General features: G+C 46.3%; 1 protein-coding gene across 2 annotated transcripts in view; it reads left to right on the top strand.

Annotated features, from left to right (window-relative positions):
* Positions 1–12,398, top strand: part of SYK (spleen associated tyrosine kinase) — an 82,519-nt gene that overhangs the window by 53,219 nt on the left and 16,902 nt on the right. Inside the window, exons 6-7 of one of the 2 annotated variants that reach the window (XM_066604050.1) lie at positions 7,101–7,147; positions 9,779–9,847. In XM_066604050.1, coding sequence (XP_066460147.1) covers positions 7,101–7,147; positions 9,779–9,847 — 116 coding nt within the window. The remainder of the gene's footprint in view (positions 1–7,100; positions 7,148–9,778; positions 9,848–12,398) is intronic. The other variant, XM_066604052.1, reaches the window with a different exon arrangement.

The following is a 12,398-nucleotide window of genomic DNA, read 5'->3' as shown; positions in this document are numbered from 1 at the left end:
GCCACATCTAATAGTGTGCAGTACTGTGTTAGCACTGTATTTATTTATTTTTTTTCAAAATTGGATCTGCAGAGCATTGCGCCCTGCAATAGGGACAGAAGTGGTGGTTAGGCAGGGAGAGTGTTAGCAGTGAGTGTAGGCTTCAAGAACCCCAACGGTCCTTTCTAGGGCCACATCTATCCGTGTGCAGTACTGTCCAGGCTGCTGTTAGCAGTGTTGCATATTTTTTTTTTTTCTCAAAACCGGCTGTGCAGACCATTGCACCCGGCATTAATACTACAGGGATAGAATTGTGTAGGCAGGGCCAGAAGACATACATTATTCATTGAATAGACGCAGTGTGGCGTTTCCTCTGAAAAACAAGGGAAAAAATTCTATTTCGCCTGCCTCTGACAGTCCTCAGGGCTCTGGGCACGTGTGTGCTGCGTGCAGAACGTTAAAAAAAATCAGACGCAGCCAGCTACGTTTTACTGCAGGCTTGCGCCAATTTTTTTCCTGCATGGAAAATCCCTGATCTGCTGTAGCGAATAACTTTGCATCACTGCAGTTCTGTGACACATTTGCAGGGCCACAACACAGTTATTAAACTTAGTAGTATTCATTGAATACACGCAGTGTGGCTTGTCCTTTGAAAAACAAGGGAAAAAATTCTATTTTGGCTGCAGGCTTGCGCCAATTTTTTTCCTGCATGGGAAATCCCTGATCTGCTGTAGCGAATAACTTTGCATCACTGCAGTTCTGTGACACATTTGCAGGGCCACAACACAGTTATTAAACTTAGTAGTATTCATTGAATACACGCAGTGTGGCTTGTCCTTTGAAAAACAAGGGAAAAAATTCTATTTTGGCTGCAGGCTTGCGCCAATTTTTTTCCTGCATGGGAAATCCCTGATCTGCTGTAGCGAATAACTTTGCATCACTGCTGTTCTATGACACATTTGCAGGGCCACAACACAGTTATTAAACTTAGTAGTATTCATTGAATACACGCAGTGTGGCTTGTCCTTTGAAAAACAAGGGAAAAAATTCTATTTTGGCTGCAGGCTTGCGCCAATTTTTTTCCTGCATGGGAAATCCCTGATCTGCTGTAGCGAATAACTTTGCATCACTGCAGTTCTGTGACACATTTGCAGGGCCACAACACAGTTATTAAACTTAGTAGTATTCATTGAATACACGCAGTGTGGCTTGTCCTTTGAAAAACAAGGGAAAAAATTCTATTTTGGCTGCAGGCTTGCGCCAATTTTTTTCCTGCATGGGAAATCCCTGATCTGCTGTAGCGAATAACTTTGCATCACTGCAGTTCTGTGACACATTTGGAGGGCCACAACACAGTTATTAAACTTAGTAGTATTCATTGAATACACGCAGTGTGGCTTGTCCTTTAAAAAACAAGGGAAAAAATTCTATTTTGGCTGCAGGCTTGCGCCAATTTTTTTCCTGCATGGGAAATCCCTGATCTGCTGTAGCGAATAACTTTGCATTACTGCAGTTCTGTGACACATTTGCAGGGCCACAACACAGTTATTAAACTTAGTAGTATTAATTGAATACACGCAGTGTGGCTTGTCCTTTGAAAAACAAGGGAAAAAATTCTATTTTGGCTGCAGGCTTGCGCCAATTTCTTTCCTGGCTTGGAAATCACTGGTAATACAGCATGCTGAGGGGTAGGGGTAGGCCTAGAGGACGTGGACGCGGCCGAGGACGCGTAGGCCCAAGTGAGGGTGTGGGCACAGGCCGAGCTCCTGATCCAGGTGTGTCGCAGCCAACTGCTGCGCGATTAGGAGAGAGGCACGTTTCTGGCGTCCCCACATTCATCGCCCAATTAATGGGTCCACGCGGGAGACCTTTATTAGAAAATGAGCAGTGTGAGCAGGTCCTGTCGTGGATGGCAGAAAGTGCTTCGAGCAAGCTATCATCCACCCAGAGTTCTGCGCCGTCCAGTGCTGCAAATCCGAATCCTCACCGCTCCGGTTTGCACCGCTGCCTCTCCCCCTGTGCCCCAACCTGCCACTGAGATCCAACCCCCCTCTGAGGACACAGGCACTACCGTCTCCTGGCCTGCACCCACACCCTCACCTCCGCTGTCCTCGGCCCCATCCACTAATGTCTCGCACCGCACAGTCCAGCCGTCGCTAGCGCAAGTGTTGGAGCGCAAGCGCAAGTACGCCGCCACGCACCCGCACGCTCAATCGTTAACTGTCCACATAGCCAAATTTATCAGCCTTGAGATGCTGCCGTATAGGGTTGTGGAAACGGAGGCTTTCAAAGCTATGATGGCGGCGGCGGCCCCGCGCTACTCAGTTCCCAGTCGCCACTACTTTTCCCGATGTGCCGTCCCAGCCCTGCACGACCACGTCTCCCGCAACATTGTACGCGCCCTCACCAATGCGGTTACTGCCAAGGTCCACTTAACTACGGACACGTGGACAAGCACAGGCGGGCAGGGCCACTACATCTCCCTGACGGCACATTGGGTGAATTTAGTGGAGGCTGGGACAGAGTCAGAGCCTGGGACCGCTCACGTCCTACCCACCCCCAGAATTGCGGGCCCCAGCTCGGTGGTGGTATGTTCGGCGGTGTATGCTTCCTCCACTAAAGCACCCTCCTCCTCCTCCTCCTCAACCTCTGTCTCGCAATCTAGATGTGTCAGCAGCAGCAGGACGTCGCCAGCAGTCGGTGTCGCGCGGCGTGGCAGCACAGCGGTGGGCAAGCGTCAGCAGGCCGTGCTGAAACTACTCAGCTTAGGAGATAGGAGGCACACGGCCCACGAACTGCTGCAGGGTCTGACAGAGCAGACCGACCGTTGGCTTGCGCCGCTGAGCCTCCAACCGGGCATGGTCGTGTGTGACAACGGCCGTAACCTGGTGGTGGCTCTGCAGCTCGGCAGCCTCACGCACGTGCCATGCCTGGCCCACGTCTTTAATTTGGTGGTTCAGCGCTTTTTGAAAAGCTACCCACGCTTGTCAGACCTGCTCGTAAAGGTGCGCCGGCTCTGCGCACATTTCCGCAAGTCCCACACGGACGCTGCCACCCTGCGCACCCTGCAACATCGGTTTAATCTGCCAGTGCACCGACTGCTGTGCAACGTGCCCACACGGTGGAACTCTACGCTCCACATGTTGGCTAGGCTCTATGAGCAGCGTAGAGCTATAGTGGAATACCAACTCCAACATGGGCGGCGCAGTGGGAGTCAGCCTCCTCAATTCTTTTCAGAAGAGTGGGCCTGGTTGGCAGACATCTGCCAGGTCCTTCGAAACTTTGAGCAGTCTACCCAGGTGGTGAGCGGCGATGCTGCAATCATTAGCGTCACCATTCCTCTGCTTTGCCTCTTGAGAAGTTCCCTGCAAACCATAAAGGCAGCCGCTTTGCGCTCGGAAACAGAGCCGGGGGAAGACAGTATGTCGCTGGATAGTCAGAGCACCCTCCTGTCTATATCTCAGCGCGTTCAGGAGGAGGAGGAGGAGCATGAGGAGGATGAGGAGGAGGGGGAAGAGACAGCTTGGCCCACTGCTGACGGTACCCATGCTGCTTGCCTGTCATCATTTCAGCGTGTATGGCCTGAGGAGGAAGAGGATCCTGAAAGTGATCTTCCTAGTGCAGACAGCCATGTGTTGCGTACAGGTACCCTGGCACACATGGCTGACTTCATGTTAGGATGCCTTTCTCGTGACCCTCGCGTTACACGCATTCTGGCCACTACGGATTACTGGGTGTACACACTGCTCGACCCACGCTATAAGGAGAACCTTCCCACTCTCATTCCCGAAGAGGAAAGGGGTTCGAGAGTGTTGCTATACCACAGGACCCTGGCGGACAAGCTGATGGTAAAATTCCCATCCGACAGCGCTAGTGGCAGAAGGCGCAGTTCCGAGCGCCAGGTAGCAGGGGAGGTGCGGAGATCGAGCAGCATGTACAGCCCAGGCAGTGCAACAGTCTTTAAGGGCCTGGACAGCTTTATGGCTCCCCAGCAAGACTGTGTCACCGCTCCCCAGTCAAGGCTGAGTCGGCGGGAGCACTGTAAAAGGATGGTGAGGGAGTACGTAGCCGATCGCACGACCGTCCTCCGTGACGCCTCTGCCACCTACAACTACTGGGTGTCGAAGCTGGACACGTGGCCTGAACTAGCGCTGTATGCCCTGGAGATGCTTGCTTGTCCTGCGGCTAGCGTCTTGTCGGAGAGGGTGTTTAGTGCGGCTGGGGGAATCATCACAGATAAGCGTACCCACCTGTCAACCCACAGTGCCGACAGGCTAACACTCATCAAGATGAACAAAGCCTGGATTTCCCCAGACTTCTCTTCTCCACCAGCGGACAGCAGCGATACCTAAGCAATACGTAGGCTGCACCCGCGGATGGAAGCATAGTTCTCTCTCACCATCCAAAACGGGGACATTTCTGCTTCATCAATCTGTGTATAATATTCCTCCTCCTCCTCCTGCTCCTCCTCCTGAAACCTCACGTAATCACGCTGAACGGGGCAATTTTTCTTAGGGCCACAAGGCTCACTCATATAATTTTTCTAAAAATTTTTTATACGTTTCAATGCTCTTAAAAGCGTTGGAACTTTAACTTGAACCAATTTTTCGTTAAACTGGGCTGCCTCCAGGCCTAGTTACCACTTAAGCCACATTAACCAAAGCGATTAATGGGTTTCACCTGCCCTCTTGGTTGGGCATGGCCAATTTTTACTGAGGTACATTAGTACTGTTGGTACACCAATTTTTTTGGGCCCTCACCTACAGTGTAATCATAGCAATTTCTATGTTCTTCGCCTGCACTCATGGTACAGAAAGGTGTGTGGGGTTGGCCTACACTTTAGCTACACAAATGTAACTTGGGCCTTGGCTATACTGCAGCTACTGAAATGGAACTAAGACTGCGCTCCCACTATACTGCTGCTTCGGAATTGTTCCTGGGGCCTGTGTAGGCTGCTACTATTACTTAAATGGAACTTAGACTATGCTCCTCCTATACTGCTGCTTCGGAATTGTTACTGGGGCCTGTCTTGAGTGCTACTATTACTGAAATGGAACTAATACTGTGCTCCCCCTATAATGCTGCTAGTGATATGTTAGTGGGGCCTGTCCTAAGTCTACGGCTGAAATGTTACGAATTCTGGGCTCTGCCTATACCGCTGCTAATGGTATGTCTCTGGGGTGTGGAAACAGAGGCTTCCCAAAGACATGATGGCGGCGAGGCCATTTCCCACCAACGCGGTTACTGTTAAGGTGCATATAACCACGGACACGTGGAGAGGACACGTAGTGCCTCAAAAACATCCCCCTCCTCCTCCAACAATGAAAACATTCTTGGCAAATGCCTTTGCATTGGTTCGTCTGGTGGCAGTCCAAGAATTTCACCTTTACCGACAAAACAAGAGAGCCCCCCCACCATCCCCCCGCCACGGCCCACTTAATCCTGGCCACATTCCGAAAACCAACAAAATACAACTGTGCTACTAGGTCCGCAGTCACCACCACATTACCCACATTACCACCAACGCGGTTACTGTTAAGGTACATATTACCAGTCTGACTGGGGCATACAGACACCTTGACAGAATGAATAGTGTGTGGCACATAGGTTCCCCATTGCTATGCCCACGTGTGCAGCTCCTGATGGAGGTGCACAGGATTGGATTTCTCATTGCTTCTGTACAGCATTGTGGGCTATCGCCCCACCACTTTTAAAGAGGGTCGCTGCCTAGCCGTGCCAACCCTCTGCAGTGTGTGCCTGCAGTTCCTCCTCATGGCAGATGCACTTATAAATAGACATGAGGGTGGTGTGGCATGAGGGCAGCTGAAGGCTGCGCAGGGACAGTTTGGTGTGCGCTGTGGACACTGGGTCGTGCAGGGGGGAGGGGGGTTGGGCAGCATGTAACCCAGGAGAAGTGGCAGCGGAGTGTCATGCAGGCAGTGATTGTGTTTTGTTGTAGCTAGTGTGGTGCTTAGCTAAGGTATGCCATGCTAATGAGGGCTTTTCAGAAGTAAAAGTTGTTGGGAGGGGGGGGCCCACTCTTGCCGGTATTGTGGCTTAATAGTGGGACCTGTGAACTTGAGATGCAGCCCAACATGTAGCCCCTCGCCTGCCCTATCCGTTTCTGTGTCGTTCCCATCACTTTCTTGAATTGCCTAGATTTTCACACATGAAAACCTTAGCGAGCATCGGCGAAATACAAAAATGCTCCGGTCGCCCATTGACTTCAATGGGGTTCGTTACTCGAAACGAACCCTCGAGCATCGCGATAAATTTGTCCCGAGTAACGAGCACCCGAGCATTTTGGTGCTCGCTCATCTCTACTGCCTACCTAAACTTTTTTGCATACCAAGTCCATCTCTTCATGGAAACAATAGTACCTAATGTCACTGGTCTCTTTCAACAGAATAATGCCCCTTACCACACTGCAAAATATGTTCAGGAATGGTTTGATAAACATAACCACGGGTTCAAGGTGTTAACGTGACCTCCAAATTCCTCAAATCTCAAGCCAATCGAGCATCTATAGGATATGCTGGAAAAAACAAGTCTGATTCATGGTGACCTCACAACTTACAGGAAACAAAGAATCTACTGCTGATGTTTGGTGGCGCACAGTGTTAAGGCAGTAGAAATGCAGTCCTAAGCTCTTGCTCACGACCAGAAGGTTGCGGGTTCAATCCCTGCTTGGTTCAGGTAACCGGCTCAGGGTTGACTCAGGCTTCCATCCTTCTGAGGTCAGTTAAATGAGGGTGTAAAAGATGACTGGGGATGGCAATGGCAAACCACCCCGCAAACACAGTCTGCCACCCTAGGAGTCAGTCATGACTCGGTTTTTGCACCAGAGGACTTTACCTACTTTTACCTACCACAAGACACCTTCAAAGGTCTTGCAAAGTCCTCCATCTTTCAAGGTTGTTTTTATGGCAGAAGGCAACCTACAGAACATTAGTTAGGTAGTTTTAAGATTATTGCTGATCATGTGTATAATTATGACTTAGTAAATACGTAGTGCAATATATAATATAATAGTTTATTCCAAGCATGCCTTATGTTTTTAAGTATGATATTCTAATTCATGCGCAGTCACGTAAAGTAATTATTTTTTATTTATTTTCAAGGAGCCACTTCTTTCCGTGACTTTGGGCTTCCTTCACCGCCTACAGTGGTAAGCTACGTTAACGAATTAGCATCAAGGTTCAGAGCAGTTGAATGCATTCCATACACATGATTATATTAAGCTGCAAAACATCTTTTCTTCTGGTCTTAATAGTAAAGCGTTCACCTTGCATCCTTCACCTTTACCTTGTAAGCAATCGGAATAAGTGAGTCACCCAATATCTTTATATGCAAAGTATAGTACATTGGCTTAAATGCCAACAGCCGGTTGATAAAGTTCCATCTATTTTTGTAGGTAAACTTCCTTCTCTAAGAACCCATTGATTATAATTCATGGATTTATCAATCCGTACATTGTGCTGAAGTCTAAAAACCATGCAGATCTCTTCTTCCGATGCTGCTTTATTCACTCAGCTCATAATTCGAGTCATGTGCTTATGCCAGACACAAAGATGAAAGTAGAGATTTAGATCTCACAATGCAGTGCAATGTGTTATCCCAACGCATAAATGATCCAAAGTGTTATATGACGGGTTCCACCCCGCTGCATCGGATGCTGTCGTTATATTTATACTGTATTTTCTTACTTGCTTGTGTATTCATGATGAAAACTACATGACATAATTTACCTTTTGCTCATTGTTTCCACCGATTAAAATCCTATTTACGTATTAATGTGCGTAAGTGAAGACGAGCAGTTTGGCGTTTGTTAGTTTGATAAGTTGAGTCACTGAGCCATCTGGTGGGTATCTGGTAAATCCAAGGTCAAACACACTGTATCCGCACTAGAGATACTATACAACATGTTCCAGTAAGTCATGTATCTGACCCTTTGGGCTTCGTGATTAATTCTTATTACCAATTGTTGCAGTTGGTGTAAGAAATAAATGTAACAATTAGCTGCTATTAACCATTAGACTCATTATCCTGTGGTTAGTATCTACGCTAGACACATTCCCAGTAGTTGACACAATATGTTAGCATATGCCACAGCGCTTATTGAGGAACTAGAATTATACATTGAAGACATTGGAGGTTTAGGTAGCACTGGAGGAGTCTTCTATTTCTTTTTTATTCAGCTACCAAAATAATTTTTGCCACTTTTTTTTTCAGTTGGCTATTTTTTATATCTTTTTTTACAGATTTTTTTTTTTGTTTTTATTTTTAGAGGTAAAAATGTAAAAAACAAAGAGTAATATTTTTTAAACACATAGTTGTTTACTTTCGAAATTTGTATATTTATGCCAAAATAAAGTAGAGGGATGGGTTCCTCATTTTGTTTCAGATGTTTTGATATATAACTTACATAGTCTCGGATTACAGGGCGCATATGGCAGTGCTTTTAGTTGTTTTTCACTTATTTTTGTAACTAATTTTTTTACTATTTATATAAGACCTCATGGGGTCATTCGCATTGTTGTTTTCTTTTTTTTTTTTAATTTAATACTGTTCCGCTGCAGCTGCGGCATCCATAGGAGCCCCAGCTATAGGGGAAAACATCCCTTTGTAGTGACAGTAGTCACTAACAGAGCTGATCTACATCAGCTGGAATCCTGCAGCTCTGCGGTGCCAGGGGGCACCCGGCAATCATGTGACCACTGGGTTGATTAGCAATAGCAACACTTCCGTTTTCTCTCTGCACTAGTGCTGTGTAGACTGAAAAGGAGATGGCCAAAGCGATTAAAAAATGGTTCTGCCTTTTCCTCAGGGTCCTTGGCTGTCACTCACAGCCGAGAACCCATCCTGCTCATGCTCCTGCTCATGCTAGATGAGGAGCAGGTGCTTTAATCCCGCGCTGTATTTTTTGTATTGGCCGGGATTAAAGCCCAGGACCAAGAGCTGTAAACTTATTGTGCTTGGTGCTTAAGGGTTTAAAATGTGTAATCCCAGGGACATATAGCTAAAGATAGTGCTGATGTAGCAGTCACACCCAGGCCCTAGTGCGTGAGGAAGCCCAAAAGTCGTATGAGAAGGTACTAGTATCACAAATCATAGATCTGGACTTTGTTACAGATTTTATATTGGGGCCTTGGAGTTTAAAGTGCAGGACACAAGAATATCAAGTACTATTCCTTGCTTCAAGGATTACAATCTGTTCTACTCAACATGAGGCTCTTTCACTTCTCCTTTCATGTGTCTCAGGAGCCCACAATTGACAATGGTGACTTGTTGTCTACAGTACCTGAATAGTGAAGAATTAGTTTGCTCCAGCACTGGATCCTCTCTCTATATAAATATTAAGAGGTCATAGGTTCTCCCCTTTGCCCTTTACTACCCACTTTTGGCATGTTGATGGATGACTCGATGGAACAACGAGGTTCCTTGGAAAACAGTTTAAAGACACTGTCCTAGACCATTTAATACATGCACATCAGTTAAAGGGCTTTTACAGGATTAAACTATTGATCAGCAGTCCTCAGTATAAATCATCACCCAGAGGATCCTGGCACTAGCACAACAGCTTCGGCAATCAGCTGATTGACAGGGGAGCCGGGTGTTAGACCCCTATCTATCTTCTATTGAAGGCCTATCCTGAGGATAGGCCGTCAATAGTTTAATCCCAGAAAAGACCTTTGATTCTAAGTACATGGCTATTAGACTAGTAATGGCATGACATTTCATTTTGTAAAAGGGTTTTAATGGCACATTTACTTTTCCTCTCTGACATTATGGTTTCTAGAATTGGTCAGCAAATGGAATAATCTCAAGAATCAAATCCTACTCCTTTCCCAAGGCTGGCTGCAAAAAGGTGCATAGTACTTGCTCTTTCAAAGCTTTCTAAATTGCTAGCAGGTTTGGCTGCTTTGCTTATACAGCTCACATTAAAGCAGCATTGCAGGATTCATGCACCCTTTGCATCAAAATTCATATATGGAATTTTATATATTGCTATTTTTTTTTTTTTTTAGAAAAGGTGTGTTAGATTCCTTATTGTGTTCTTAAACAGACTAAAAGGGAATGTATCACGAGGAAATCACCTTTATTAGAAACAAAAAATGCATCAGCTCGGTCACTTCCTGGTATCTAGGGTACGGGACTATACGCCATCACTTCCTGGTATTTAGGGGACGGGACTATATGCCATCACTTCCTGGTATCTAGGGGAGGGGACTATATGCCATCACTTCCTGGTATCTAGGGGAGGGGACTATACGCCATCACTTCCTGGTATCTGGGGGAGAGGAATATACGCCATCACTTCCTGGTATTTAGGGGACGGGACTATACGCCATCACTTCCTGGTATCTAGGGGAGGGGACTATACGCCATCACTTCCTGGTATCTAGGGGACGGGACTATATGCCATCACTTCCTGGTATCTGGGGCGGGGGGGAACTATACACCAGCACTTCCTGGAGACCGTAACAGTCTATGACACTTTTTTGTCCATTAACTCCCATTTACTCAAGCTGCCAAACCCAACCACGCTACTTCATAGTCCTATATGGGTACCCCAGGAAAGCTGTCAAAAATTAAATAAATGACAACAACATGTAAAACAATTATAAAAGTATGTCTGCCCCACATACTAATATTTTTTGAATAAAAGTAATATAAAATACAGAATACATTCCCTTTGACTCCTATAATTTAACGGGCCTATTAAAGGGGTTCTCTGTAGAGATAAGCGAGCATACTCAGCCACGCCCCTTTTTTGCCCGAGCACTGCGATTTTCGAGTACTTCCGTACTAGGGCGAAAAGATTCGGGGGGCGCCGTGGGTGAGTGGGGGTTGCAGCGGGGAGTGGGGGGGAGAGAGGGCTCCCCCCCTGTTCCCCACTGCTACCCCCTGTGCCGCCACGCCTCCCCCAGCCCCCCCCCCCGGCGCCCCCCGAATCTTTTCACCCGAGTACTGAAGTTCTCGAAAATCGCGGTGCTCGATCGAGTAATTACTCGAAACAAGTATACTCGCTCATCTCTAGTTCTCTGTGATCTGTGATATAGTAAAATTTGACAGGGAATAGTTAAAAAGAATTACAAACTACTCACTGTTTGGATCCCTCGTTAGTTTACTGTCACCTCCCCCGTTCTCCTCGATCTTTGTTTACACATGTGGCCACTGCAGCCTATTACTTGTCTCAGTGGTATATGGCTCACAAGACCAGGGATTGGCTTCAGTGGTCATGTGGGTTCGTAAACAAAGACCATTGGGGGATGGAAATGGTGACACTGGACTAGCGGGGAATAGGAGCAATGAGTACACTTTCATTTGTTATTTTTTTTACTATTTCCTGCCCTCTGCCAAGTTTTACTATATCTCAGACAAGTCCTTTAACTTTTAATAGTATACACTTTTTTAGTATACTCTAAAGCCTCATGAGCCACTTTGGTAAATATATACGCCTTTCCATTAACCCTTTCCAATCCTATTTTGGATTCAAGGTTTCCTAAAAGGCTTTCTCTTTTTGCTGTTATACAACAGTGCTATCTGCTGGCAAAAGCCAGTGTGTGTGCGCCAGAGAGGCTCTGACAGAGGAGTGGCTGGCAATAGATGGTAAGAATACCTTGTTGGATGGCTTCTGACATTGGAGCTGTGCAAGTTTCAATCACAATGTAGGAAGACATCAGACAGTGGATTGGAAAGGGTAAAATAGCACCAATTTAATGACTCTACTAAAGTAAGTTCTTTCAGCTGGCAATGAAAATGATAAGTGACTCAAGCTACTGTTTAGAAGTCAATATGTAAACATGGATCCTCTATGAACATAAGATGAAGATAACTCAATAGGCTGCCATCTTTGAGGCTCTTCTTCAAGCTAAGAGCACTGGGAGTCTTCCAATGGATTATAAAGGCATTAACCTTCTTTAATTCTGGACATTTTGAACATTTCAAGGATCACTGTAATATTTTTAGGCTTGGAGAAACCAGCAGTGCTGCTTTAATCCTACTAACCGTGTGGTTAACTACTAAATCTTCTCAGCTTTAAGTTTGTGACTCCCTAACACCCTGCTTAATAATATTTTAGGCCGCATTCACATGTGATGGATTTGCAGTACAAAATTCGCAGTAAGGATATATTCACATGTGGCAGTATTTTTTCAGAAACTTCTGTGACTGTCATATACTCTACATCCTAATGGGATTTGTAAGAAAAAATCAATGCAATTCCATAAGGAATGTACAAGAGCATAGTTCTTATTGCAGGTTTGAGAACCTTTAGGCCTCCTTCACATGAGCGTGTTTATGTGTGTACATGGGTGCACACGAAACTGCGCACCCACGTACATGCAAAAACACGTGTGAACACAGGTCCTTGCCCATTGTCTTCAATGGGGTCACCGCTGCTGCCAGAAGCCCCA

This window comes from Eleutherodactylus coqui, chromosome 5 (assembly GCF_035609145.1).
Source record: "Eleutherodactylus coqui strain aEleCoq1 chromosome 5, aEleCoq1.hap1, whole genome shotgun sequence".
NCBI classification, from domain to species: Eukaryota; Metazoa; Chordata; class Amphibia; order Anura; family Eleutherodactylidae; genus Eleutherodactylus; species Eleutherodactylus coqui.
This window is presented reverse-complemented; position numbering and strand designations above follow the sequence as displayed.